Source organism: Pan paniscus, chromosome 1, assembly GCF_029289425.2.
Source record: "Pan paniscus chromosome 1, NHGRI_mPanPan1-v2.0_pri, whole genome shotgun sequence".
NCBI classification, from domain to species: Eukaryota; Metazoa; Chordata; class Mammalia; order Primates; family Hominidae; genus Pan; species Pan paniscus.
In genome coordinates this window covers 178,378,925-178,404,884 of record NC_073249.2, presented here as the reverse complement: position 1 = coordinate 178,404,884, position 25,960 = coordinate 178,378,925, and the positions used below count along the sequence as shown (strand labels likewise).

General features: G+C 39.2%; 2 protein-coding genes across 13 annotated transcripts in view; one reads left to right on the top strand and one right to left on the bottom strand.

The window, feature by feature from the left end:
• Positions 1-25,960, bottom strand: part of SPATA6 (spermatogenesis associated 6) — a 208,876-nt gene that overhangs the window by 158,970 nt on the left and 23,946 nt on the right. The window lies entirely within an intron of this gene.
• LOC100969488 (STE20-related kinase adapter protein beta-like) lies at positions 12,827-18,098 on the top strand. The gene has a single exon (XM_063601234.1). It carries the CDS (start codon positions 13,046-13,048, stop codon positions 14,300-14,302), a length of 1,257 nt encoding a protein of 418 aa, XP_063457304.1. The 5' UTR covers positions 12,827-13,045; the 3' UTR covers positions 14,303-18,098.

Genomic DNA, 25,960 nt, shown 5'->3' with positions numbered 1-25,960 from the left:
AATAGTTTTATTCATAATAATCCAAAATTTAAAACAATTGTCATCAATAGAAAAATGAATGGTAGTATACTCATACAATGTAATACTAAACAACATTAAAGAATGAACTACTGGGACATAACAACATAGATAATTCTAACAGACACTAGGTTTAGTTAAAAAAATTAAAATAACATATTCAAATAAATACATATTACATGATTTCATTTATATGAAGTCCAAGAATAAAATTAATCAATGCTGATAAAAAGTCAGAAAAGTAGGCCGGGCATGGTGGCTCACACCTGTAATCCCAGCACTTTGGGAGGCTGAGGCAGGCAGACCACTTGAAGTCAGGAGTTCAAGACCAGCCTGACCAACATGGAGAAACCCCACCTCTACTAAAAATACAAAATTAGCCAGGCATGGTGGTGCATGCTGGTAATCCCAGCTACTCGGGAAGCTGAGGCAGGAGAACTGCTGGAACCCAGGAGGTGGAGGTTGCCTTGAGCAGAGATTGCACCATTGCACTCCAGCCTGGGCAACAAAAGCGAAACTCCATCTCAAAAAGAAAAAAAAAAACCAGAAAAATGACTATCCTGGGGAGAGGTATTGACTGGTAGGGGCAAAACAGAACTTTTATTTAATGTTTAATTTTCTTTTTTTTTTTTTTTTTTTTTGTCACACAGGCTGGAGAGCAATGGCACAATCTCGGCTCACTGCAACCTCCACCGCCCGAATTCAAGTGATTCTCCAGTCTCAGCCTCCCGAGTAGCTGGAATTATAGGCATCCGCCACCATGCCCGGCTAATGTTTGTATTTAGTAGAGATGGGGTTTCCACCATGGTGCCCAGGCTGGTCTCAAACTCCTGACCTCAGGTGATCCGCCTGCCTCAGCCTTCCAAAGTGCTGAGATTACAGGCATGAGCCACTGCATCCTGCTTTAATTATTTTTTAAAATTGTGTAGGTACATACATAGTACATGTATATATTTATGGGGTACATGAGATGTTTTAATACAGGCAGCAATGTAAAATAAGCACATCATGAAGAATGGGGTATCCATCTCAAGCATTTATCCTTTGAGTTACAAACAAACCAATTACATTCTTTATTTTAAAATATACAATTAAAGTATTATTGACTATAGTCACCCAATTGTGCTATCAAATAGTAGGTCTTATTCATTCTTTCTCTATTTTTTGTACCCATTAACCATCCCCACCTCCCCATAAACCTGCTACTATCCTTCCCAGCCTCTGGGAGCCATCCTTCTACTCTTATCTCCATGAGTTCAACTGATTTGATTTTTAGATCCTACAAATAAGTGAGAACATGTGATGTTTGTCTTTCTGTGCCTGGCATATTTTACTTAACATAATGATCTACAGTTCCATCCATGTTATTGCATATGACTGGATCTTATTCTTTCTTACGGTTGAATAATACTCTATTGAGTAAATGTATACTTTATTAATTCATCTGTTGATGGATGCTAAGTCCAAATCTTAGCTACTGTAAACAGTGCTGCAACAAATGTAGAAGTGTAGATATCTCTTTGACATACTGTTAGCCTTTCTTTTGGGTATATACTCAGCAGTGGGATTGCTGGATCATATGGTAACTCTTATTTTTAGTTTTCTGAGGAACCTCCACACTGTTCTCCACAGTGGTTGTACTAATTTACATTCCCAGAAACAGTGTGCAAGGGTTCCCTCTTCTCCACATCCTCACCAGCATTTGTTATTTCTTGTCTTTTGGATAAAAGCCATTTTAACTACGGTGAGACAATAATCACATTGTAGTTTTGATCTGCATTTCTCTGATGATCAATGATGTTGAGCACATTTTCATATGCCAGTTTGCCATTTGTAAGTCTTCTTTTGAAAAATGTCTATTCAATCTTTTGCCCATATTTTGATCAGATTATTAGATATTTTCCTATAGAGTTGTTTGAAGCTCCTTATATATTCTGGTTATTAATCCCTTATCAGAGGGGCAGTTTGTAAATATTTTCTCCCATTCTGTGGGTTGTCTCTTCACTTTGCTGTTTGTATTCTTTGCTGTGCAGAAGCTTTTTAACTTGATGTGATCCCAGTTGTCCACATTTACTTTGGTTACCTGTGCTTGAGGGGTAGTGCTCAAGAAGTCTTTGCCCTGACCCATGAACTGGAGACTTTCCCCAATGTTTTCCTGTAGTAGTTTCATAATTTGAGGTCTTAGATTTAAGTCTTCAATACATTTTGGTTTGGTTTTTGTATATGGTGAGAGATAGGGAACTAGTTTCACTCTTTTGCATATAGATACCCAGTTTCTCCAGTACTATTTATTAAAGAGACTATCTTTCCCCAGTGTTATGTTTTTGACACCTCTGTCAAAAATGAGTTCACTGTAGGTGTATGGATTTGTTTCTGGGTTCTCTGATTCTGTTCCACTGGTCTATGTGTCTGCAGAAGGGAACCTTTTAGATGCTGCAAGTATTTTGTATTTCAGTGAGTGGTGGTTATATGGTTATATACAAATGTCAATAGTCATTGAAGTGTATTCATAAGAGGAGTGTAGTTTGCTTTAGACACTTTAGTATACAAAGACTAGCTAAGGCAATCTTCAAAAAGAAGAATAAACTTGGAGGCTTAAACTACCAGATAGCAAAACTTAAGCTACAGTAATTAAGAAAGTATAATGTTTATGCAAGAATGGACAAACAGACCCAAGAAACAGAACAGAATCTAGAAAAAAGTTCCACATGCCTACATGTGCCCTAGCAAGCACTTAATTTATGACAAAATAAACACTATGAAGCAATGGGAATAAGTCTTTTCAACAAATCGTATTGTAATTAGAGATTACATATGAATAAAACAAATTTTATCCCTACTTTATACTATATATAAAAATTAAATCCAGGTGGACTATAAATCAAAATGTAAAAGGTAAAAAAAAATGCTTCTTGAAGATTATGTAGAATGATATTTTCATAACTGGTGTAAGCAAAGATTTCTTTAAAATGAAAAAAAAAACAAGCAGTAGGCACAAAGGAAAATATTAATAAATCAAACTACATTACTAAGTCAGATTGTGTTAAAAATAACTTGCTCATCAAAAGAACAAGAATCGCTAATGGATTAAAAATGTAAGCCACAGAGTGGGACAAGATACTTGAAACATATAACTGGCAAATGGCTTGAAATGAGAAAATGTAGGGAATTCCTACAAATTAATAAGAACAGAACAAACAACCCAATGGAAAAACGGGCAAAAGACAGGCACTTCACAAGGAGAAGGAAGAGTGTATCTAAAGGACCTGGAAAGATAATCCCTAAACAGCCAATACACACATACTAGGAAGCACAGTCGATCAATTTGAAAAAGAGCAGTTGAAACTGGAAAGGGGTTTGTTCATTTCAATAGCAGGTAAATTCAAAAGTTGTACAATAGAGTCTGAAGACGGTAGATTAGTCCTGGTAGCCCATAAGAACTACAGAAACTGACCACCCAGGGTTCCTGTGCAGGATAAAACCCAAGACACTAGGAAAAACTATAGGGAATAGAATAAAACTTGAGCAGGACAAAAATAAAAATATCAGGAAAAAAATGGACAGCAAAAGTGAAATGGAACAGAGACAGAATACCCTAGAAAGCAAGCCACCACACTTTGAACACTACATACGGAAGCTCTTTGAAGTTAAAATGTTGTCCTGAATCAATCTTCCTTCTAAGAAATAAGAAAAAAAATTTTTTTTAATTTAAATTCAATTAAAAATGAACAAAGAAAAGGATCAAGGTCAAATATTTTACCAAGTTCTTGTTTAAATAATAATAGGCAAAAGAAGAAAATTCCTACAATGACAGCAGCCAAAAAACATGTTAGCAAAATAGAGCAAAATTATAATCTATTGAAAAATTAAGGAAGTAATACAAGAAACTGAAGAACTACATTAATCAAAATTAGAAAAACATAGATGTAAGATGATATAAATCAGGAAAAAAGTAAAAATAGAGAAAAAAGTCAGTTCAATCTTTTTTTTTTTTAAGAGATAGGGTCTCACTCTGTAACCCAGGCTGGAGTACAGTAGCATAATCATAGCTCACTGTACCCTCAAACTCCTGGGCTCAAGTGATCCTCTGACCTCAGCCTTCTGAGCAGCTGGGACTATAGGCATGTACCATCACAACTGACTAATTTTTAATTTTTTTTGTAGAGATGGGGGTCTCACTATGTTGCCCAGGCTGATCTTCAACTCCCAGCCTCAAGCAATTCTCCAGCCTACGCTTCCCAAAGTGCTGGGATTATATTTATGAGCTACCACACACCCAATCAGAAATCATTTCATAACTGAATACGAATTAAAATAAACAGGAGAGGAAATAATACAACAGATATAATGCCTTAAAATACAAGAAAATGAGAATATTTTAATCAAAAAGAAACCAAAGAATTTTAAATAGCACAGAAAGTAAACACTAAACAGGCAAAATGATCCAAAATACTATAATAGTAGTTCCTAATAAAGAAAATTGAGGCAAAAAAAAAAAAAAAAGAAAATGAATACTACAAACTATCGTTCAGGAAACTTTGCTGAAATGGATACATTATTGCTGTTTTCTATAATAAGACTTATAGAATATATATAACGAATTTAAAGAAAAACAACCTAATTTTATAACCAATTAAAAATGACATAATTTTGATATAAGTAAAAACCAAATTTTAAAAGTTAAGACACTGATATTTACATATACAGGTGACCCTTAAACAACATGGGGGCTAGGGCCATCAAACCCACACACTGTTGAAAACCTCCATATAACTTTTTTTTAACTTAGAGGGTACATGTGCAGGTTTGTTACATGGATAAAAACTGCATGATGCTGAGGTATGGGTTTCTATTAATCATAATTCTATTGCCCAGGTAGTGCACATAGCACCTGTGACAGCTATTAATAGCTTTTCAACCCTTTCCCCTTTCCTTCCCTTCACCTTTTTGAAATCTCCAGTGTTTATTGTTCCCATCTTTGTGTCCATGTATACCCAGTGTTTAGCTCCTACTTGTAAGAGAGAACACATTGTATTTGGTTTTCTGCTTTTGCATTAATTCACTTAGGATAATGGCCTACAGCTGCATCCATGCTGCTGCAAAAGACATGATTTTATTCTTTCTTGTAGCTCCATGCATATGGAACCATATGCATCTGGCTCCCTAAAAACTTAACTACTAATAGCCTACCACTGACCCAAAGCCTTAATAATAACATAAAAACAGGCCGGGCGCAGTGGCTTATGCCTGTAATCCCAGCACTTTGGGAGACTGAGCCAGGCAGATCACCTGAAGTCAGGAATTCGAGACCAGCCTGACCAACATGGAGAAACCCTGTCTCTACTAAAAATACAAAAATAGCTGGGCGTGGTGGCACATGCCTGTAATTCCAGCTACTCTGAAGGCTGAGGCAGGAGAATCGCTGAACCCAGGAGGTGGACGTTGCAGTGAGCTGAGATCACGCCACTGCACTCCAGCCTGGGCAACAAGAGCGAAACTCCGTCTCTAATAATCATAATAACATAAAAACATAGTCAACATGTTTTGTGCATTGCACATATATTATATTAAGAAACTAGGGAAAAACATTAATAAGAAAATCATAAGGGAGAGAAAATATGTTTACTATTTATTAAGTGGAAATATGTATGAACATAAACATATTCATCATGAAGTTCTTCATCCTTGTCTTCACATTGAGCAGGCTGAGGTAAAGGAGGAAGAAGTGGGGGTTGGTCTTGCTGTCTCAGGAGCGGCAGAGACAGAAGAAAATGGATCCAAACAGTTCAAATTCACTTAGTTCAGGGTCAACTGTATAGGTGTATATATATGTGTGTGTGTGTGTGTGTATATATATATGTATATATATATGTATATATGTGTATATATATGTGTGTATATATATGTGTGTATATATATATATATATATACGTGTGTGTGTGTGTTTGTGTGTGTGTGTGACAGATCTATTTAATAGATCTATTTGATGTAACTATTTTGGAAGACTAGAGTCTATCAAAGGTTTGCAACTTCCAGGGGAAGGCTTCAACTATAAACCGTGATCAATTTCAGTCAATTTCAGCTCTTAGTACAATAACAGCTACCCAACCCTCAAACTCCAACCCACTGCAGGCAGATAAGTACTTTTTTTAGGAGCAACCTGCACACAGGTTTGCCAGGATGGGCAAAAAAAAAAAAATCCTGTCCTCCAAATACTGGAGATTTATACTCTGCTCCCCAATAACAGAGATGCAGATAAAGAGCCTTATGGCCATGTTGTTGCACCCCACCCCATTGTTGCAAGCCCCTCCCAAGGACCAGAATTCTTCTTCCCTCTTTTATTTTTCTTTTTCCCTTTTTGGGAGCCTTAAAGAATAAGACATTGAAAAACAACTGCATATACAGAGAAAATTATAAAGTGACCATACATGCTCAGGGGAAGGCTCTGAAAATACTTAAGGAGACATTACATTTATACTTTAGGCTGATCTTCAACACAAAGACAGCCCATAACAATGAAAAAATCGTAAACAATAACAAAAAACTAGGGAAACAGGAAAAACTAGAGAAGACAAAAAAATCTGGATTCCAGAGTTACCACATTATCAGAATCAAATGCCCAGTTTTCAACAAAAAATAATCATAAGGGATAAAAGAAACAAGAAATATGCTGCAGTCAAAGGAAGAAAATAAATCGGCAGAAACTACCTGTGGAAAAGACCTTATGGCAGATAAACTAGAAAAAGACTTTAAAATCACTGTCAAAGAGATGCTCAAAAAGGAAAGAAAGATGAAGAGAAGGTCAGAGAAACAATGTATGAACAAAATGGAAATATCAATAAAAATATTTAAAAGGAACCAAAAGAAAATGTTGCAGCTGAAACATACAATAACTAAAATGAAAAATTTACTAGATTGACTCAAAAGAGGATTTCCCCAGGAAGAAGAATGAATCAGTGAACTTGAAGATAGGAGAGTACAAATTATTGAGTCTGAGTAACAGAAAGAAAAATAATTGAAGAAAAGTGAGCAGCCTAAGGAACGTGTAGGACACCATCAAAAGGACCAATGGACACACTGGGGAAATCCATGAAGGAGGAAAGAGAGAGAAAGGAGCAAAGAATATATTTAAAGAAACAATGGCTGCAAACTTCTCAAATTTGATGAATGAAATAAATGTAAATATTCAAGAAGCCCAACAAACTCCAAGAAAGATGAATATAAAAGTACCACAATGAGACACATTATAAATTTCTAAAGACAAAGTGAGAATCTTGAAGACAGCACAAAAGACAAGCCACACATCACTTACAAAAGGTCTTCAAAAAGATTATTAGCAGATATCGCATCAGAAACTGGAGGTCAGAAGGCAGTAGGCTCGTATATACAAAATATTTAAAGGAAAAACTAACAAGAATTCTATATCAAGCAAAACTCTCCTTCAAAACTGAAGGAGAAACTATGATGTCCCCCGATAAATAAAAACTGACAAAGTTTATTACCACTAGACCTGTCCTGCAAGAAATGTTTAAGAGAGTCCTAAAGGGTGAAATGAAAGGACACTAGACAGTAACACAAAGTCATACAAAGAAATAAAGATCTCAATAAAGGTAAATAAGCGGGAAGTTATAAAAGCTAGTATTACTATAACAATGGGTTGTAACTCCACATTTTTGTTTGCAATGTATTTTCAAATACTAGTATATTTTTTCAATTATTAGTTTATGTTTTGGAGCACACAAAGTATAAACATGTAATTAGTGTTACAACATAGGTGTGTTAAATGTAATCCTCATGGTAACCACAATGAAAACAGACACAGAATACACACAAAAGGAAATGAGACAGAAACTTAAACAATTCATTACCAAAAATAGCAACTAAACACAAAAGAAGACAGTAATGCAGAAAATGAGTGACATAAAAGTTGTTAAGGCATATAGAAAACCAATAGCAAAATGAAATAAGTCTCTATCAGTAATTACTTTAAATGTAAATGAATTAAAGCATCTCAGCAAAAGACAAAGAATGGTAGAATGGATAAAAACATATGACCTGGGGATATGCTGTCTACAAGGGGCTCATTTTAGGTCTAAAGATGCACACATTTTAAAAGTGAAAGGATGGGAAAAGATATTCCATGCAAAAAGTAACTAAAAGAGAGCAGGGGTGGTTATACTAATATCAGACAAAATAGACTTAAAATCAAAAAAGATTACAAGCAAAAAAGAGCATTACATATTAATAAAAGGTTCAATGTGGCAAAAAGATGTAACAATTGTAAACATTTATACATCTATAAAGAGATCATAAATATACATGAAACAAAAACTGACAGAATTGAAGAGAGAAACAAATGGTTCTACAATAATAGTAAGACATCAATAACCACTCTAAATAATGGTTAAAACAACCACACAGAAGTTAAGAAAGAAAACAGAGAACCTAAAAAAACACACACACAATAAACCAAATAGCTCTAACAGACATTTACCAAACACTCTACCCACCCACAACAACACACATATTTTTCTCAAGTATATATGGGGTATATATGGGGCATTTTCTAGGATAGACCATATGGTAGACCACAAATTAAATTTTAATAGATTTAGGAAGATGGATATACAAAGTATATTCTCTAATCACAATGGGATAAGGATCAACAACAGAAGTAAACTTGGAAAATTCACCAATTTATGGAAATAAACCAACACACTCTTAAATAATCAATGGATTAAAGAAGAAATCATGAAGGAAATTAGAAAATACTTGGAGATAAATAAAAATGAAAATACAATACCAAAACTTATGGGATACAGGGAAAGCAGTACTAAGAGAGAAATCTACAGCTATCAATGCTTACATTAAAAAAATAAGAAAGGGCAGGGTGTAGCGACTCATGCATGTAATCCTAGCACTTTGGGAGGCCAAGGTGGGTGGATTGTTTGAGTTCACGAGCTCGAGACAGCCTGGGCAACATGGTGAAACACTGTCTCTACAAAAAATATGAAAATTAGCTGGGCATGGTGGTGCATGCCTGTAGCCCCAGCTATGTGGGAGCCTGAGGTGGGAGAATGGCTTAAGCCTGGGAGGCAGAGGCTGCAGTGAGCTGAGAACACACCACTGCACTCCAGCCTGGGCAATAGAGCCAGACCTTGTCTCAAAAATAAATAAATAAATAATAAAAAAGACCTCAAATCAACAAACTAACTTTACAATTTAAGGACCTAGAAAAGCATAAAACTCCTAAAAATATATAGAACAAAGGCTTCAGGACACTGGATTTAGCAATGATTTCTTGGATAACACAACCAAGGCAAAAGCAATTTAAAAAAATACACAAATAGGACTCCATGAAAATTTTAAAATTTCATGCATAAAAAGGCAGTTATCAATGCAGTAAAAAGGCAATCCAAACAATGGGAGAAAACATTCGCAAATAATATATCTGATAAAAAATTACAATCTAGAATACACAGAAAATTCCTAAAACGAAACCAAAAAAAAATTCAAAAATGGGTAAAATACTTAAATAGACATTTCTCCATAGAGGATACATAAATGGCTAATAAGCACAAGAAAAGATGCTCAAGATCACTAATAATTAGGAAAATGCAAATTACAACTAAAATGAGATACCATCTCACACTCATTGAAAGGGCTATCAAAACAACAGAAAACAACAAGTGTTGGTGAGGATGTGAAGAAATTGGAATCCTTGTGCAGTTGAAGAAAATGTAAAATGATACAGCTACAATGGAACAGTATGGTAATTTCTGAAAAAAATTAAAAGTATAATTACCATATGATCCAGCAATTCCACATCTGGATATATATTCAAAAGCATGGAAAGTAGGATCACAAACAGATATCTGTACTCCCATGTTCATAGCAGCATTAGTCACAATAACTAAAACGAAAAGGAACCCAAGTGTCTATCAACACATGAAATGATAGGCTAAATGTGATGTATGCATACAATGGAATATCATTCATCTTTAAAAAGAAATGAAATTCTGACACGTTACAACATGGATGAACCTAGAAAACATTATGCTATGTAAAATAAGCCAGTTTTTAAAAAAACACATAAATACAGCATGATTGTGCTTATCTGAGATACTCAAGAGTACTCAAAATCATAGAGACAGAAAACAGAATGGTAGTTGCAAGAGACTGCAGGGAGGGGAAAATGGGTGTTATTGTTTAATGGGTATAGTTTCAGTTTTACAAGATGAAAAGAGTTATGGAGCTGCATGGTGGTAATGGGTGCACAACATTATAAATGTATTTAATACCACTAAACTGTATAATTAAAATGATTAAGATAGTAAATTTCATTATGTATGTTTTACTGTAATAAAAATTACTTCAAGGAGAAAGACTATAAATTATTTAAAGAAAAGCTTTATGGAGAACTAATGCTGCTGGAACACAAATATTAAGTTAATGTAAACTAAATCTACTGGAACATACAATATAATCTTATTTTGTAACTGTCTACTATCTTATAGCTAAAAATAATTTTCCTTCTTCTTCTGTAAAACTTCTCATTTTCACATGTACTTTTACTGTGAGTTACGAATTAAATGTACTATGATACTCCAGAAATATTATAGCAAAATAGTAAATCAAAAGGCTATAGGAAATAACTTACGTGCCAGACTACTATTAAACCTCTGTACCAGCACAAACAGCTGCTATAATAATTTTTTCTGAATACCTATTTACCTCCCCAAACTATAAAGATAAATTGGTTTGAATATATTTGTTATATAAATCCTTAGTCCTACAAGCTCTCCTGAGGACTGAGCCAGAAATATTCTCATGCACAGACTTAGAGGAATTTATTCTTAGCCTCAAAACTTCACCTGAAATCAGTTTAAAGGGGCTTCAAAAAAAAAAAGACTTTACCTGATATTCCAGATATCAGGTAAGAACTAATTCCTAGAAGCTGAGAAGCAGGAGCTCTAATAAAACTGCTATTTTAGCTCCCTATAGGGAAGAGAAATCAACAGAAACACCCAGTAACATACTGCAATATAAATAAAGATCATATCTTCTCTTTATCCAAGTGGTGGAAAAAGGAGACCGAAACAGCTATTCTATTATAAATTTTCAAATACAAAATACATTTCCTAATCACAAGATTGTAACACTACAAACAGGTGTCTTTAAATAGGACAGTTCCAACAGTCATAAAAGTGGTAATGAGAGGCAGTTATATGAAGCATTTTATGATATTTTGTTTAACTCCTTGGATACCAAACGCATAGTAGGTGCCAGGCACTATGCACTAGAGATACAGCAGTGAAAGAAGAAAAAAAAAAAAAAACGGGAAAAATCTCTACTCTTATAAAACTGTTATTCTAGTGAGATAAAAAATTTAAAAATAAATAATATGTCAGTACTAGAAAGAAAAACAGTAGAACCATTCATTCCATTTGCCCTGAGTGGTACCTTTTCACACATTTTGTTTTGGCAAAAATATTATTAGCATACCCCTTTACTCTCAAAACATACTGGTGTACAAGATACAGATCTAAAGATAATAGAACAGAATTGAGACATTGACCAAAGAGGGGTGCTGTTTTATATATGTTGGTAAGAGAAGGCCTCTCTGATTATGATAAATCTGAGGAGTGACTGGAAATAAGTGAGAGAGCAAGCCATATACACATCTGGAGGAAGAGCTTTTCAGGCAGTACATTTGTGGCAGTATAGTGAGAGAACATCTGTGGTGCACTTACGGGGGTGTGTGTGTGTGTGTGTGTCTGTAGATGAAAATCTACAAACCTTCAGTGAAAGAAGATGAAAATCCAGTTTCAACAGAAACTCTATGAAATAGAAAACTTTTTCATTCTCTTTCCTGCCTAAAAGTGGTTCCCAGGGTATACATTAGGCATAACTTATTTTGTTCTGGTAGATTCCAGAATTAAAACCATTTCCTTGAAGAGGAAACCTTCTCTATGAATGTAAAATTGCCCTATTATGGCTTTTAATATGGGCATTTAATATAATTGTATTAATTTATGTAATATAATTATATAACTAATTTATTAAATTACAATACATATAGTTAATATATATCTCCCTAGAGCCTGAGGTGATTCTGGGTCCCTGGAGATTCCTTAGAGGGGCATATAGGGTATGAAATAGAATTGGAAAGTTCTATAATAATACTAATGTACTGACACTAATAATACATCACCAATAATAATAAACAAGGAACATTTTAAGTAATTAGTATGTCCAAGTGAGAGGTGAAGCCAGCTGGACTCCCCGGGTCGAGTGGGGACTTGGAGAACTTTTGTGTCTAACTAAAGGATTGTAAATGCACCAAGCAGCACTCTGTAAAAACGCACCAATCAGTGCTCTGTGTCTAGCTAAAGGATCGTAAATGCACCAATCAGCACTCTGTAAAGACGCACCAATCAGCACTCTGTCTAGCTAAAGGACTGTGAATGCACCAATCATCACTCTAAAATCGCACCAATCAGCACTCTGTGTCTAGCTAAAGGATTGTGAATGCACCAATCAGCACTCTGTAAAAATGCACCAATCAGCACTCTTGGTCTAGCTAAAGCATTGTAAACGCACCAATCAGCACTCTGTAAAAACACACCGCTCAGTGTTCTGCATCTAGCTGAAGGATTGTGAATGCATCAAGCAGCACTCTGTAAAAATGCACCAATCAGCACTCTGGGTCTAGCTAAAGGATCGTAAATGCACCAATCAGCACTCTGTAAAAATGCACCGAGAGTTCCAAGCCCACAGCCCCGGTCGCGGCCTCGCCGCCCTCCCGCGCCCTGCACCGGGAGCGGGCCTAGAGCGCTCGCCTCGCCCCTCCGCGAGCAGGGCTCTGGCGCCCGCCCCTGTCCGCACCGCTGGCAGCCTGAAGAGAGTCGCTGGCCGTGGTCACCGCTAGGTAGGATATATCTGCATCTTGAAAGGAAGATAAAACAAAAGCCTTCTTTGGAATAGATGGATTTTTGTCACTTTCTGTGTGAACTAAAGTGATTCAATGTCTCTTTTGGATTGCTTCTGCACTTCAAGAACACAAGTTGAATCACTCAGACCTGAAAAACAGTCTGAAACCAGTATCCATCAATACTTGGTTGATGAGCCAACCCTTTCCTGGTCACCTCCATCCACTAGAGCCAGTGAAGTACTATGTTCCACCAACGTTTCTCACTACGAGCTCCAAGTAGAAATAGGAAGAGGATTTGACAACTTGACTTCTGTCCATCTTGCACGGCATACTCCCACGGGAACACTGGTAACTATAAAAATTACAAATCTGGAAAACTGCAATGAAGAACGCCTGAAAGCTTTACAGAAAGCCGTGATTCTATCCCACTTTTTCCAGCATCCCAATATTACAACTTACTGGACAGTTTTCACTGTTGGCAGCTGGCTTTGGGTTATTTCTCCATTTATGGCCTATGGTTCAGCAAGTCAACTCTTGAGGACCTGTTTTCCTGAAGGAATGAGTGAAACTTTAATAAGAAACATTCTCTTTGGAGCTGTGAGAGGGTTGAACTATCTGCACCAAAATGGCTGTATTCACAGGAGTATTAAAGCCAGCCATATCCTCATTTCTGGTGATGGCCTAGTGACCCTGTCTGGCCTGTCCCATCTGCATAGTTTGGTTAAGCATGGACAGAGGCATAGGGCTGTGTATGATTTCCCACAGTTCAGCACATCAGTGCAGCCGTGGCTGAGTCCAGAACTACTGAGACAGGATCTACATGGGTATAATGTGAAGTCAGATATTTACAGTGTTGGGATTACAGCATGTGAATTAGCCAGTGGGCAGGTGCCTTTCCAGGACATGCATAGAACTCAGATGCTGTTACAGAAACTGAAAGGTCCTCCTTATAGCCCATTGGATATCAGTATTTTCCCTCAATCAGAATCCAGAATGAAAAATTCCCAGTCAGGTGTAGACTCTGGGATTGGAGAAAGTGTGCTTGTCTCCAGTGGAACTCACACAGTAAATAGTGACCGATTACACACACCATCCTCAAAAACTTTCTCTCCTGCCTTCTTTAGCTTGGTACAGCTCTGTTTGCAACAAGATCCTGAGAAAAGGCCATCAGCAAGCAGTTTATTGTCCCATGTTTTCTTCAAACAGATGAAAGAAGAAAGCCAGGATTCAATACTTTCACGGTTGCCTCCTGCTTATAACAAGCCATCAATACCATTGCCTCCAGTGTTACCTTGGACTGAGCCAGAATGTGATTTTCCTGATGAAAAAGACTTATACTGGGAATTCTAGGGCTGCCAAATCATTTTATGTCCTATATACTTGACACTTTCTCCTTGCTGCTTTTTCTTCTGTATTTCTAGGTACAAATACCAGAATTATACTTGAAAATACAGTTGGTGCACTGGAGAATCTATTATTTAAAACCACTCTGTTCAAAGGGGCACCAGTTTGTAGTCCCTCTGTTTTGCACAGAGTACTATGACAAGGAAACATCAGAATTACCAATCTAGCTAGTGTCATTTATTCTGGAATTTTTTTCTAAGCTGTGACTAACTCTTTTTATCTCTCAATATAATTTTTGAGCCAGTTAATTTTTTTCAGTATTTTGCTGTTCCTTGGGAATGGGCCCTCAGAGGACAGTGCTTCCAAGTACATCTTCTTCTCCCAGATTCTCTGGCCTTTTTAATGAGCTATTGTTAAACCAGCAGGCTAGTTTATCTTACATCAGACCCTTTTCTGGTAGAGGGAAAATGTTTGTGCTTTCCTTTTTTCTTCTGTTAATACTTATGGTAACACCTAACTGAGCCTCACTCACATTAAATGATTCACTTGAAATATATACAGAAATTGTAATTTACTTTTTTTTAAAAAAGGGGGCTAAAGTAACACTTTCCTACTTTGTAAATTATAGATCCTAAATTCATGCACCTCGTGGGAGCTCAATAAAGATATACTGAATTGAGAAAAAAAAAAAAAAACGCACCAATCAGCGCTCTGTGTCTAGCTAAAGGTTTGTAAACACACCAATCAGCACTCTGTAAAATGGACCAATCAGCGCTCTGTAAAATGGACCAATCAGAAGGATGTGGGCGGGGACAAATAAAGGAACAAAAGCTGGCCACCCCAGCCAGCAGCGGCAACCCGCTCAGGTCCCCTTCCACGCTGTGGAAGCTTTGTTCTTTTGCTCTTCACAATAAATCTTGCTGCTGCTCACTCTTTGGGTCTATGCCACCTTTAAGAGCTGTAACACTCCCCGCAAAGGTCCACAGCTTCATTCTTGAAGTCAGCAAGACCAAGAACCCACCAGAAGGAACCAACTCTGGACACATCTTGGCAACCACAAAGGGACCATCGCCAAGCAGTGAGTACCATCGAACCCCTTTTGCTTACTATTCTGTCCTATTTTTCCTTAGAATTTGGGGGCTAAATACTGGGCACCTGTTGGCCAGTTAAAAGCGACTAGCGCAGCCGCCGGACTAAAGACCCAGTTGTCAGGCTTTCTGGGAAAGAGCTTTCTAACAACCCCCAACTCTTCAAAGTTGGCAGCACTGGTTTGCCTGGAACCAGCTTCCGTTTTTCCTGTACTTCCAGGCTGAGCCGACGGTCAACAGAGAGGAAAGACATTCAGCTCCAGGGTCCTGACAAAAAGTTGGTTGGCCCTGTAGCCATGATCGGAACTCTCAAAGTTACATCACCCAAGCAAGACTCACCCATCTATCCTATCTATCCTGACCCTTGCCTCCTGGGTTCTAACGCCTGTCAGACAAACTTCCTCTCACCTCTTTTCTCCGAGACTAGTCCCGCTTCTAAAAACCACTCCCTGTCTCTGGTGCTTTTCTAGTTTCTCCTATAAGAGTGATTTCTAGTATAAACTTCAGGACTCTGTTATCTTCTTTAGGCACCTGAGCTCACCAATCATAAAGACATAATTTTTGCCCAAAGCCCCATCAGGTGGTGGGGGACTATCTGGAATTTTAGGATCCTTCCTCAGACTAGCACAGGCCTAACAAAAGCTATTCCTGAAGCTAGGCTATGGGGAACCTCAGAAATGATATCCTTCCTATTCATATGATGAGAAATGAGGACAAAAGGCATCACCCTTCCAACCCTGGAGATCCCTTCCCTCCCTCAGGGTATGGCCCTCCACTTCATTTTTGGGGCATAACATCTTTATAAGACAGGGGAAAGGTCCCAATACTAACAGGAGAACACTTAGGACTCTAACAGGTTTTTGAGAATGAGTCAGTAAGGGCCACTAAGTCCAATTTTTCTCGGTACTCTTTGTGGTCTAGGAGGACAGGCAAGGGTGCAGGTTTTCAAGAATGCATCGGTAAGGGCCACTAAATCCAACCTTCCTCAGTCCTCCTTGTGGTCTAAGGAGGAAAACTAGTGTTTCTGCTGCTGCGATGCTGAGCGCTACTTTTCCAATCAGCAGGGTCCAGGGACCATTGCAGGTTCTTGGGCAAGAGGGGTTTCTGCTGCTGCATCAGTGAGCGCAACTATTCTGATCAGCAGGGTCCAGGGACCATTGCAGGTTCTTGGGCAAGAGTGATTTCTGCTGCTGCATCAGTGAGTGCAACTAGTCCAATCAGCAGGGTCCAGGGACCATTTGGGTTCTTGGGCAAGAGGAGTTTCTGCTGCTGCATCAGTGAGCGCAACTATTCCAATCAGCAGGGTCCAGGGACCGTTGTAGGTTCTTGGGCAAGAGGGGAAAACAAACAAACCAAAACTACCGGTGTTTTTTTCTTTCAGATAGTAAACACTCAGGCTATTAACAGGCTCACCCTTGAAATGCATCCTAAGCCACTGGGACCAATTTGACCCGCAAACCCTGAAAAAGAAGCAGCTTATTTTTTTCTGCACTATGGCCTGGCCCCAATATTCTCTGTCTGATGGGGAAAAAACGACCACCTGAGGAATGTATAAATTACAATACTATACTACAGTTTGACCTTTTCTGTAAGAGGGCAAATGGAGTGAAACACCTTATGTCCAAGCTTTCTTTTCATTGAAGGAGAATCCACAACTATGCAAAGCTTGCAATTTACATCCCACAAGAGGACCTCTCAGCTTACCCCCATATCCTAGCCTCCCCATAGCTCCCCTTCCTATTAAAGATAAGCCTCCTCTAATCTCCCCCACCCAGAAGGAAACAAGCAAAGACATCTCCAAGGGACCACAAAAACCCTCTGGCTATTGGTTATGTCCCCTTCAAGCTGTAGGGGGAGGGTAATCTGGCCCAATCCGGGTACATGTCCCCTTCTCCCTCTGATTTAAAGCAGATCAAGGCAGACCTGGGGAAGTTTTCAGATGATCCTGATAGGTATACAGATGTCCTACAGGGTCTAGGGCAAACCTTCTATCTCACTTGGAGAGATGTTATACTATTGTTAGATCAAACCCTGGCCTTTAACAAAAAGAATGTGGCTTTAGCTGCAGCCCAAGAGTTTGGAGATACCTGGTATCTTAGTCAAGTAAATGACAGAATGACAGCTGAAGAAAGGGACAAATTCCCTACCAGTCAGCAACCCACCCCCAGTATGAATCCCCACTGGGACCTCGACTCCGATCATGGGGACTGCAATCGCAAACATCTGTTGACCTGTGTTCTAGAAGGACTAAGGAAAATTAGGGAAAAGCCCATGAATTATTCAATGATGTCCACCATAACTCAGGGAAAGGAAGAAAATCCTTCTGCCTTCCTCGAGTGGCTACGGGAGGCCTTAAAAAAATATACTGCCCTGTCACCCAACTCACTTGAGAATCAACTGATCCTAAAAGATAAGTTTATTACCCAATCAGTCACAGATATCAGGAGAAAGCTCGAAAAGCGAGCCCTGGGCTCTGAACAAAATCTGGAGGCATTATTAAACCTGGCAACCTTGGTGTTGTATAATAGGGACCAAGAGAACAGGCCAAAAAGGAAAAGAGAGATCAGACAAAGGCCGCAGCCTTAGTCATGGCCCTCAGACAAACAAACCTTGGCAGTTCAGAGAGGACAGAAAACGGAGCAGGCCAGTCACCTGGTTGGGCTTGTTACCAGTGTGGTTTGCAAGGACACCATAAAAAAGATTGTCCAACAAGAAACAAGCTGCCCACCCTGCCATGTCCACTACACCAAGGCAATCACTGGAAGGCGCACTGCCCCAGAGGACAAAGGTTCTCTGGGCCAGAAGCCCCCAACCAGATGATCCAACAACAGGACTGAGGGTGCCCGGGGCAAGTGCCAGCTCATGTCATCACCCTCACTGAGCCCCGGGTATGTTTAACCATTGAGGGCCAGGAAATTGACTTCCTGCTGGACACTGGTGCAGCTTTCTCCGTGTTAATCTCCTGTCCCGGACAGCTGTCCTCAAGGTCCGTTACCATCCGAGGAATCCTGGGACAGCCTGTAATCAGGTATTTCTCCCACCTCCTCAGTTGTAATTGGGAGACTTTGCTCTTTTCACATGCCTTTCTTGTTATGCCTGAAAGTCCCATACCCTTATTAGGGAGGGACATATTAGCCAAAGCTGGAGCTATTATCTACATGAATATGGGAAACAAGTTACCCATTTGTTGTCCCCTGCTTGAGGAGGGAATCAACCCTGAAGTCTGGGCACTGGAAGGAACAAACTCAAGCTCCAGCCCTAAGCCTTCCCATAGGACAAAACTTCTCTTTACACATCACAGAGAGGGCAGGAATAGCTCTTGGGGTCCTTACTCAGACTCGTGGGACAACCTCACAACCAGTGGCATACCTAAGTAAGGAAACTGATATAGTAGCAAAACGCTGGCCTCACTGTTTATGGGTAGTTGCGGCGGTGGCCGTCTTAGTGTCAGAGGCTATCAAAATAATACAAGGAAAGGATCTTACTATCTGGACTACTCATAATGTAAATGGCATACTAGGTGCGCCAAAGGAAGTTTATGACTATCAGACAACCGCCTGCTTAGATACCAGGAGCTACTCCTTGAGGGACTGTTTCAAATATGCAGGTGTGTGGCCCTCAACCCTGCTACTTTTCTCCCAGAGGATGGGGAACCAACCGAGCATGACTGCCAACAAATTATAGTCCAGACTTATGCCGCCCAAGAGGATCTCTTAGAAGTCCCCTTAGCTAATCATGACCTTAACCTATATACCGATGGAAGTTCATTTGTGGAGAATGGGATACAAAGGGCAGGTTATGCCATAGTTAGTGATGTAACAGTACTTGAAAGTAAGCCTCTTCCCCCAGGGACTGGCGCCCAGTTAGCAGAACTAGTGGCACTTCCCTAAGCCTTAGAACTGGGAAAGGGAAAAAGAATAAAAGTGTACACGGATAGCAAATATCCTTATCTAATCCTACATGCCCATGCTGCAATATGGAAAGAAACGGAGTTCCTAACCACTGGGGGAACCACCATTAAATACCACAAGGAAATCATGGAGTTACTGCATGCAGTGCAAAAACCCAAGGAGGTGGCAGTCTTACACTGCTGAAGCCATCAAAAAAGGGAAGGAGAGAGGAGAACAGCAGCATAAGCGGCTGGCAGAGGCAGGGAAAGACCAGCAGAAAGGAAAGAGAGAAAGGGACAGAAAGTCGGAGAGACAGAGAGAGAGGAAGAGACAGAGACAAAGAGGGAGTCAGAGAAAGAGAGAGAGAGAAAGAGAGAGACAGAAAGTCAAAGAGAGAAAGGAAGAAACAGACAAAGAGGGAGTCAGAAAGAGAGAAAGAGAAAGACAAGTCAAAGAGAAAGAGAGATGGAAGTAGTAAAAAAAAAAAAAAAAAAAAAAAAAAAAAACAGTGTACCCTATTCCTTTAAAAGCCAGGGTAAATTTAAAACCTATAATGATAATTGAAGGTCTTCTCTGCAACCCTGTAACACTCCAATACCACCTTGTTGTCAGTGTAAACAAGGGCGTAGCCTGAAAGCACTGAGGCCACTGACAACCCATAGCCTTCCTATCAAAAATCCTTAACCCAGCAGGTTTCCTAGCAGGGAATCTAAATCTTAACTAATTACCATACAAAAGTCCAACCAGACCTAGAAGGAACTCCCTTCAGGACAGTTCCTCCCAGGCAATTAAGGAAAAAAGACACAATGGTATTCAGTAAGTGATAAGGAAGCAGACTTAGGAAAATTGCCTAACAATTGGTCTGCTCCAACGTGCCACTTGTTGGCACTCAGCCAAACCTTAAAGTACTTACAGAATCAGGAAGGAGCCATCCATACCACTTCTAAGTGAATATGGACCGAACGAGGTTTTATTAATAGCAAAGAAAAATTAAAATCCCAAACTTACAAGGTTTTCAACGAAAGTAAAGTTTGCTAAAAGTTAACAGTGTAACATGTATTATCCTACCTTCAAATCTTATAGAAATCAGACCCTATCAGTGCCCCACAAAGCTCAAGTCTGTCAGCACAGGGCCATACAACTAATATCCCTACTTATAGGGTTAGAAATGGCCACTGCTACAGGAACCAGAAAAGCAGGTTTATCTACTTCATTATCCTCCTACCACACACTCTCAAAGGATTTCTCAGACAGTTTGCAAGAAACAACAAAATCTATCCAGTAAGGATAGTAACTACAATCCCAAATACACTCTTTGGCAGCAGTGACTCTCCAAAACTGCCGAGGCCTAGACCTCCTCACTGCTGAGAAAGGAGGACTCTGCACCTTCTTAGGGGAAGAGTGCTGCTTTTACACTAACCAGTCAGGGATAGTATGAGATGCCACCCGGCGTTTACAGGAAAAGGCTTCTGAAATCAGACAACGCCTGTCAAACTCTTATAACAACCTCTGGAGTTGGGCAACATGACTTCTTCCCTTTCTAGGTCCTGTGACAGCCATCTTGCTATTACTCGCCTTCAGGCCCTGTATTTTTAACCTCCTTGTCAAATTTGTTTCCTCTAGGATTGAGGCCATCAAGCTATAGATGGTCTTACAAATGGAACCCCAAATGAGCTCAACCAACAACTTCTACTGAGGACCCCTGGACTGACCCACTGGCCTTTTGACTGGCCTAAAGAGCTTCCCTCTGGAGGACACTACAACTGCAGGGTCCCTTCTTCACCCCATCCAGCAGGAAGTAGCTAGAGCAGTCATCGCCCAATTCCCAATAGGAGTTGGGTTGTCCTGTTTAGAGAGAGGACTGAGAGGTGAAGCCAGCTGGATTTCCTGGGTCGAGTGGGGACTTGGAGAACTTCTGTGTCTAGCTAAAGGATTGTAAATGCACCAATCAGCACTCTGTAAAAACACACCAATCAGCACTCTGTCTACCAAAAGGATTGTGAATGCACCAATCAGCACTCTGTAAAAACACACCAATCAGCACTCTGGGTCCAGCTGAAGGACTGTAAATGCACCAATCAGCACTCTTTAAAAATGCACCAATCAGCACTCTGTAAAAACGCACCAATCAGCACTGAGGCTAGCTAAAGGATTGTAAATGCACCAATCGGCACTCTGTAAAAACATACCAATCAGCGCTCTGTGTCTAGCTAAAGGTTTGTAAACACACCAATCAGCACTCTGTAAAATGGACCAATCAGCACTCTGTAAAATGGACCAATCAGCACTCTGTAACATGGACCAAACAGAAGGACATAGGCGGGGACAAATAAGGGAATAAAAGCTGGCCATCCCAGCCAGCAGCAGCAACCCGCTCAAGTCCCCTTCCATGCTGTGGAAGCTTTGTTCTTTCATTCTTCACAATAAATCTTGCTGCTGCTCACTCTTTCGGTCCGTGCCACCTTTAAGAGCTGTAACACTCACCACGAAGGTCCGCAGCTTCATTCTTGAAGTCAGCGAGACCAAGAACCCACCAGAAGGAACCAACTCCAGACACACAAGGACTGTCAGAATCATTTGATCTGGGGTTACTCAAGGATCTGACCATTTATAGGCTTTCCAGTTAAAGGGGTGCTAGGGTCCCCTTGACAATCTGGAGCATGTTCAATTTGTTTTTTAATAACATTTTTAATTAATAAATTTTTGATTTTAGGCAGACAGATAAGCATATATTAGTTTTGTATTTTAGACAATAGGAAATGTATATATGACTCAATTCCAGTACTAGAATAGGTAGCTGAAAATTCTAGAAGATTCCACATTGGTTCAATAATTTTCCTTACTTGAAATTCTTCTCTTTGCTTCCACTGACATAGAGCCAAACTGATTATTTTGGCTTGACTTTATATTTTATTTAAATGGGTTATTTCTGTCATTTCTGCTATCATTCTGTGTTTAAATTTAAAGGCTCAGTACTATGGAGACACATTGTAGGAACATCTATGAGGTGCTGCCAGGGCATCTATTCCCCTCCTTTCCCCTTCCATTACAGGTCTACGTAGTTCTTAAAAAGCTAACACACGGCCGGGCGTGGTGGCTCACACCTGTAATCCCAGCACTTTGGGAGGCCAAGGCAGGTGAATCACGAGGTCAGGAGATCGAGACCATCCTGGCTAACATGGTAAAACCCCGTCTCTACTAAAAATACAAAAAATTAGCCGGGCGTGGTGGCAGGCGCCTGTAGTCCCAGCTACTCGGGAGGCTGAGGCAGGAGAATGGCTTGAACCCAGGAGGCGGAGCTTGCAGTGAGCCGAGATCGCGCCGCTGCACTCCAGACTGGGAGAGACAGTGAGACTCTGTCTCCAAAAAAAAAAAAAAAAAAAAAACAGCTAACACATGTACCACCTGAACGAAAGGTAGAACATGTGTACATAGGCTATGCCAACAGCATACTACATCCCCCTTTCTACTCTGATTAGAATAAACCTCAAGACTTGATGAAAAGTATGGAACACAGACCTCTTATTTATTCTTAAGGATATGGTGGGGAAGATGTGAGGCCTGAGACCACTGCAATTTTGCTACTATAAATTTTGCTGCCATAAATTAGGTTAAGATTCAAGAAAATATAACAATTATAAATGTATAAGCAATCAAGACCGAGCCTCAAAATAAATACATCACACTAGGTCCAATTAGGAGAGAGAAGCCACATAGGAAAAGTTTAATATAAAGAACAGTTAACTAAAACAGGGTATTCAAGGAGTAAGAGACTGTCGAGGAAGATGTAAAAAGAATTTAAAATAATATAGGAATAGCAGGTAGAAAAGCAGCCATTACCCCTAGGGCTCAGAGTACCAACAAAGAAACTCTACATAAGCCCTCTTCCCCAGTGTTGAGATCAGACCTTGTTGGAGAGGGTACAGTCTGAGCTCACTGAAAAAGAAATCACTCTACTGCCGTGCCAGTGGTATATACTGAAAATCTGCCCTCTGGAACTTGCCAGAAATTCTCCCTCTAGGATAGCAGGGAGGCTATTTAAGGGAGGTATTTCATCAGAAGCTTCACTATAGAACCATCCAAAAGAGAGGCCAGCTGGGGAAAAACACTGCAGACCACCATGTATTGCAATACCTGGCCACTTGAGAAGCTACAAGGGCTTCAGAAGCCTGGTGCTGGAAAAAGTCAAGTGAATACATTGGTACCTGGAAACAAAATCTGTTCCCCTGCAGTATTTCTTCAGGGTCCTCTAATATACAAAGCTTCAGTGCCAGGTAGAGAAAAAAAATTTAAGGGTTTAAGTCAATTTCCACAGAACAGGAAAGAAGATTGAATTTGGTTAGGTGCAATAAATTGATAACCATCAGATTATATGAAGCAAAACCTGATATTAATGAAAGAAGAAATAATTCAATAATTATAATTAGACATTTAAATACCTTTCTCTTAGTAATTAGTAAAACAACCAACCCTCCCAAAAGAATACAATCAGAATGCACAAGACTTGAACATTATCAACTTAAATGACAGAAATAGATTGACATAGATTAACGCAATCAATGACAGCAAAATACAGTTGACCTTGAACCACATGTTTGAACTGCATAGGTCCATTTATATACGAATTTTCTTCTGCCTCTGCTACCACTGAGACGCGAGACCAACCTCTTCTCTTTCTCTTCCTCCTCAGCCTGCTAACATGAGGATGATGATGAAGACTTTTATGATGAACTTCTACTTAATGAAGAGTAAATATATTTTCTTTTTTCATGGTTTTCTTAATAACATTTGCTTTTCTCTAGCTTACTTTATTATAAGAATATAGTATATAATACATATAACAAAAAATATGTTAATTGACTGCTTATGTTATTGGTAACGCTTCTGGTCAAGAATAGGTTATTAGTAGGTAAGCTTTCGGGGGAGTCAAAAGTTATACGTGGCCAGGCACGGTGGCTCATGCCTGTAATCCCAGCACTTTGGGAGGCCAAGGTGGGCGGATCACCTGAGGTCAGGAGTTCCAGACAAGACTGGGCAACATTGTGAAACCCCATGTCTACTAAAAATACAAAAATTAGCTGGGCATGGTGTCACGCACCTGTAGTCCCAGCCACTCAGGAGGCTGAGGCAGGAGAATCACTTGAACCTGAGAGATGGAGCTTGCAGTGAGCCAACATCGCACCACTGTACTCCGGCCTTGGTGACAGGGTGAGACTCCATCTCAAAACAAAAAAACATTATACATGAATTTTCGATTACATGGGGAGACGGCACCCCTAACTCCCATCTTGTTCAAAGGTCAACTGCACACAATCTTTTCAAGTGCGCTGGAACATCCTCAAGATCATAGGATAGGCCACAAACAAGTCTCAATAAATGTAAAAAAGTTAAAATCCTACAAATTATGTTCTCTCACCAAAACAGAATTAAATTAGAATTAACTTTAGAAAGAAATATAGGAAATCCCCAAATATTTGGAAATAAGATATTTCAAAAGAACCCATGGTCAAAGAAGAAATCAAACCAAAAAAATTAGACAATATCTTAAAATTAATGGAAACAAAAAATAACATCAAAACTCATGAAATAGGGCAAAGTCAGTGGGAAGATGGAAATTTACACCTTTAAAAGCTAGTATTAAGCTTTGCACATTGGCAGTATCGCAGCCAATGAGATTTATCCAAGGCATGATTATTGCTAATAAAAAGCTTATATTAGGAAAAAATATCTGTAATCAATCATCTATGCTTCCATCTCAAGAAGCTGCCAGCCTGGGCAAAATGGTAAAACCCCATCTCTACAAAAAATAAAAAAAATTAGCTGGCATGGTGGCACATGCCTGTGGTCCCAGCTACTTGGGAGGCTAAGGTGGAAAAATCGCTTGAACCTAGGATGTAGAGGCTGCAGTCAGCCATGTTCATGCTACTGTACTCCAGCCTGGGTGACAGAGGAAGATCCTGTCTCAAAAAAAAAAAAAAAGGAGAAGCTGAAAAAGGAAGAGCAAATCATAGGCAAAGTAGGTACAGGTTGAATATCCCTAATCCAAAAACATGAAATCTGAAATGTCCCAAAATCTAAAACTTTTTGAATGCTGACATTATGCCACAAGTGGAAAATTCCACACTTAACGTCATATGATGGGTCACAGTCAAAATGCAGGCACACAACAAACAAGTTTATTCAGTGTCCCCACAGGAAAAAAAAAAAGACGTTCTCCATCCCCATCAGCTGCAATATATCTTTTCTGAGCACACCCATATTCCCAGCACATATCCACATACTCATACCAACATGGTTCATAATTGCCCAAAACATAATTGCCCAAAACAGTCCAAATGTCCATCAAATAGTCAATAGTCAATGTGGAAGGGAAACATTCCATACAACAGAATACTATTCAGCAATAAAAAGGAATGAACTACTTAGATGTGGAACAACATGAATGATTCTGAAAAACATTACTCTAAATGAAAAGAAGCCAGAGAAAAAAGATTACATATTATATAACTCTTTAGATGAAATTTCTAGAAAAGGCACATATAGAGACAGAAAATACATTGGTTTCTGGGGACTGGGAGGTGGGCATAGGGACTGACTGCAAATAGGTATCAGGGACTTTTTGGGGTGGTAGAGACATTCTAAATTAGAAAATCATGATGATACACAATTGTATAAATTTTCTAGAA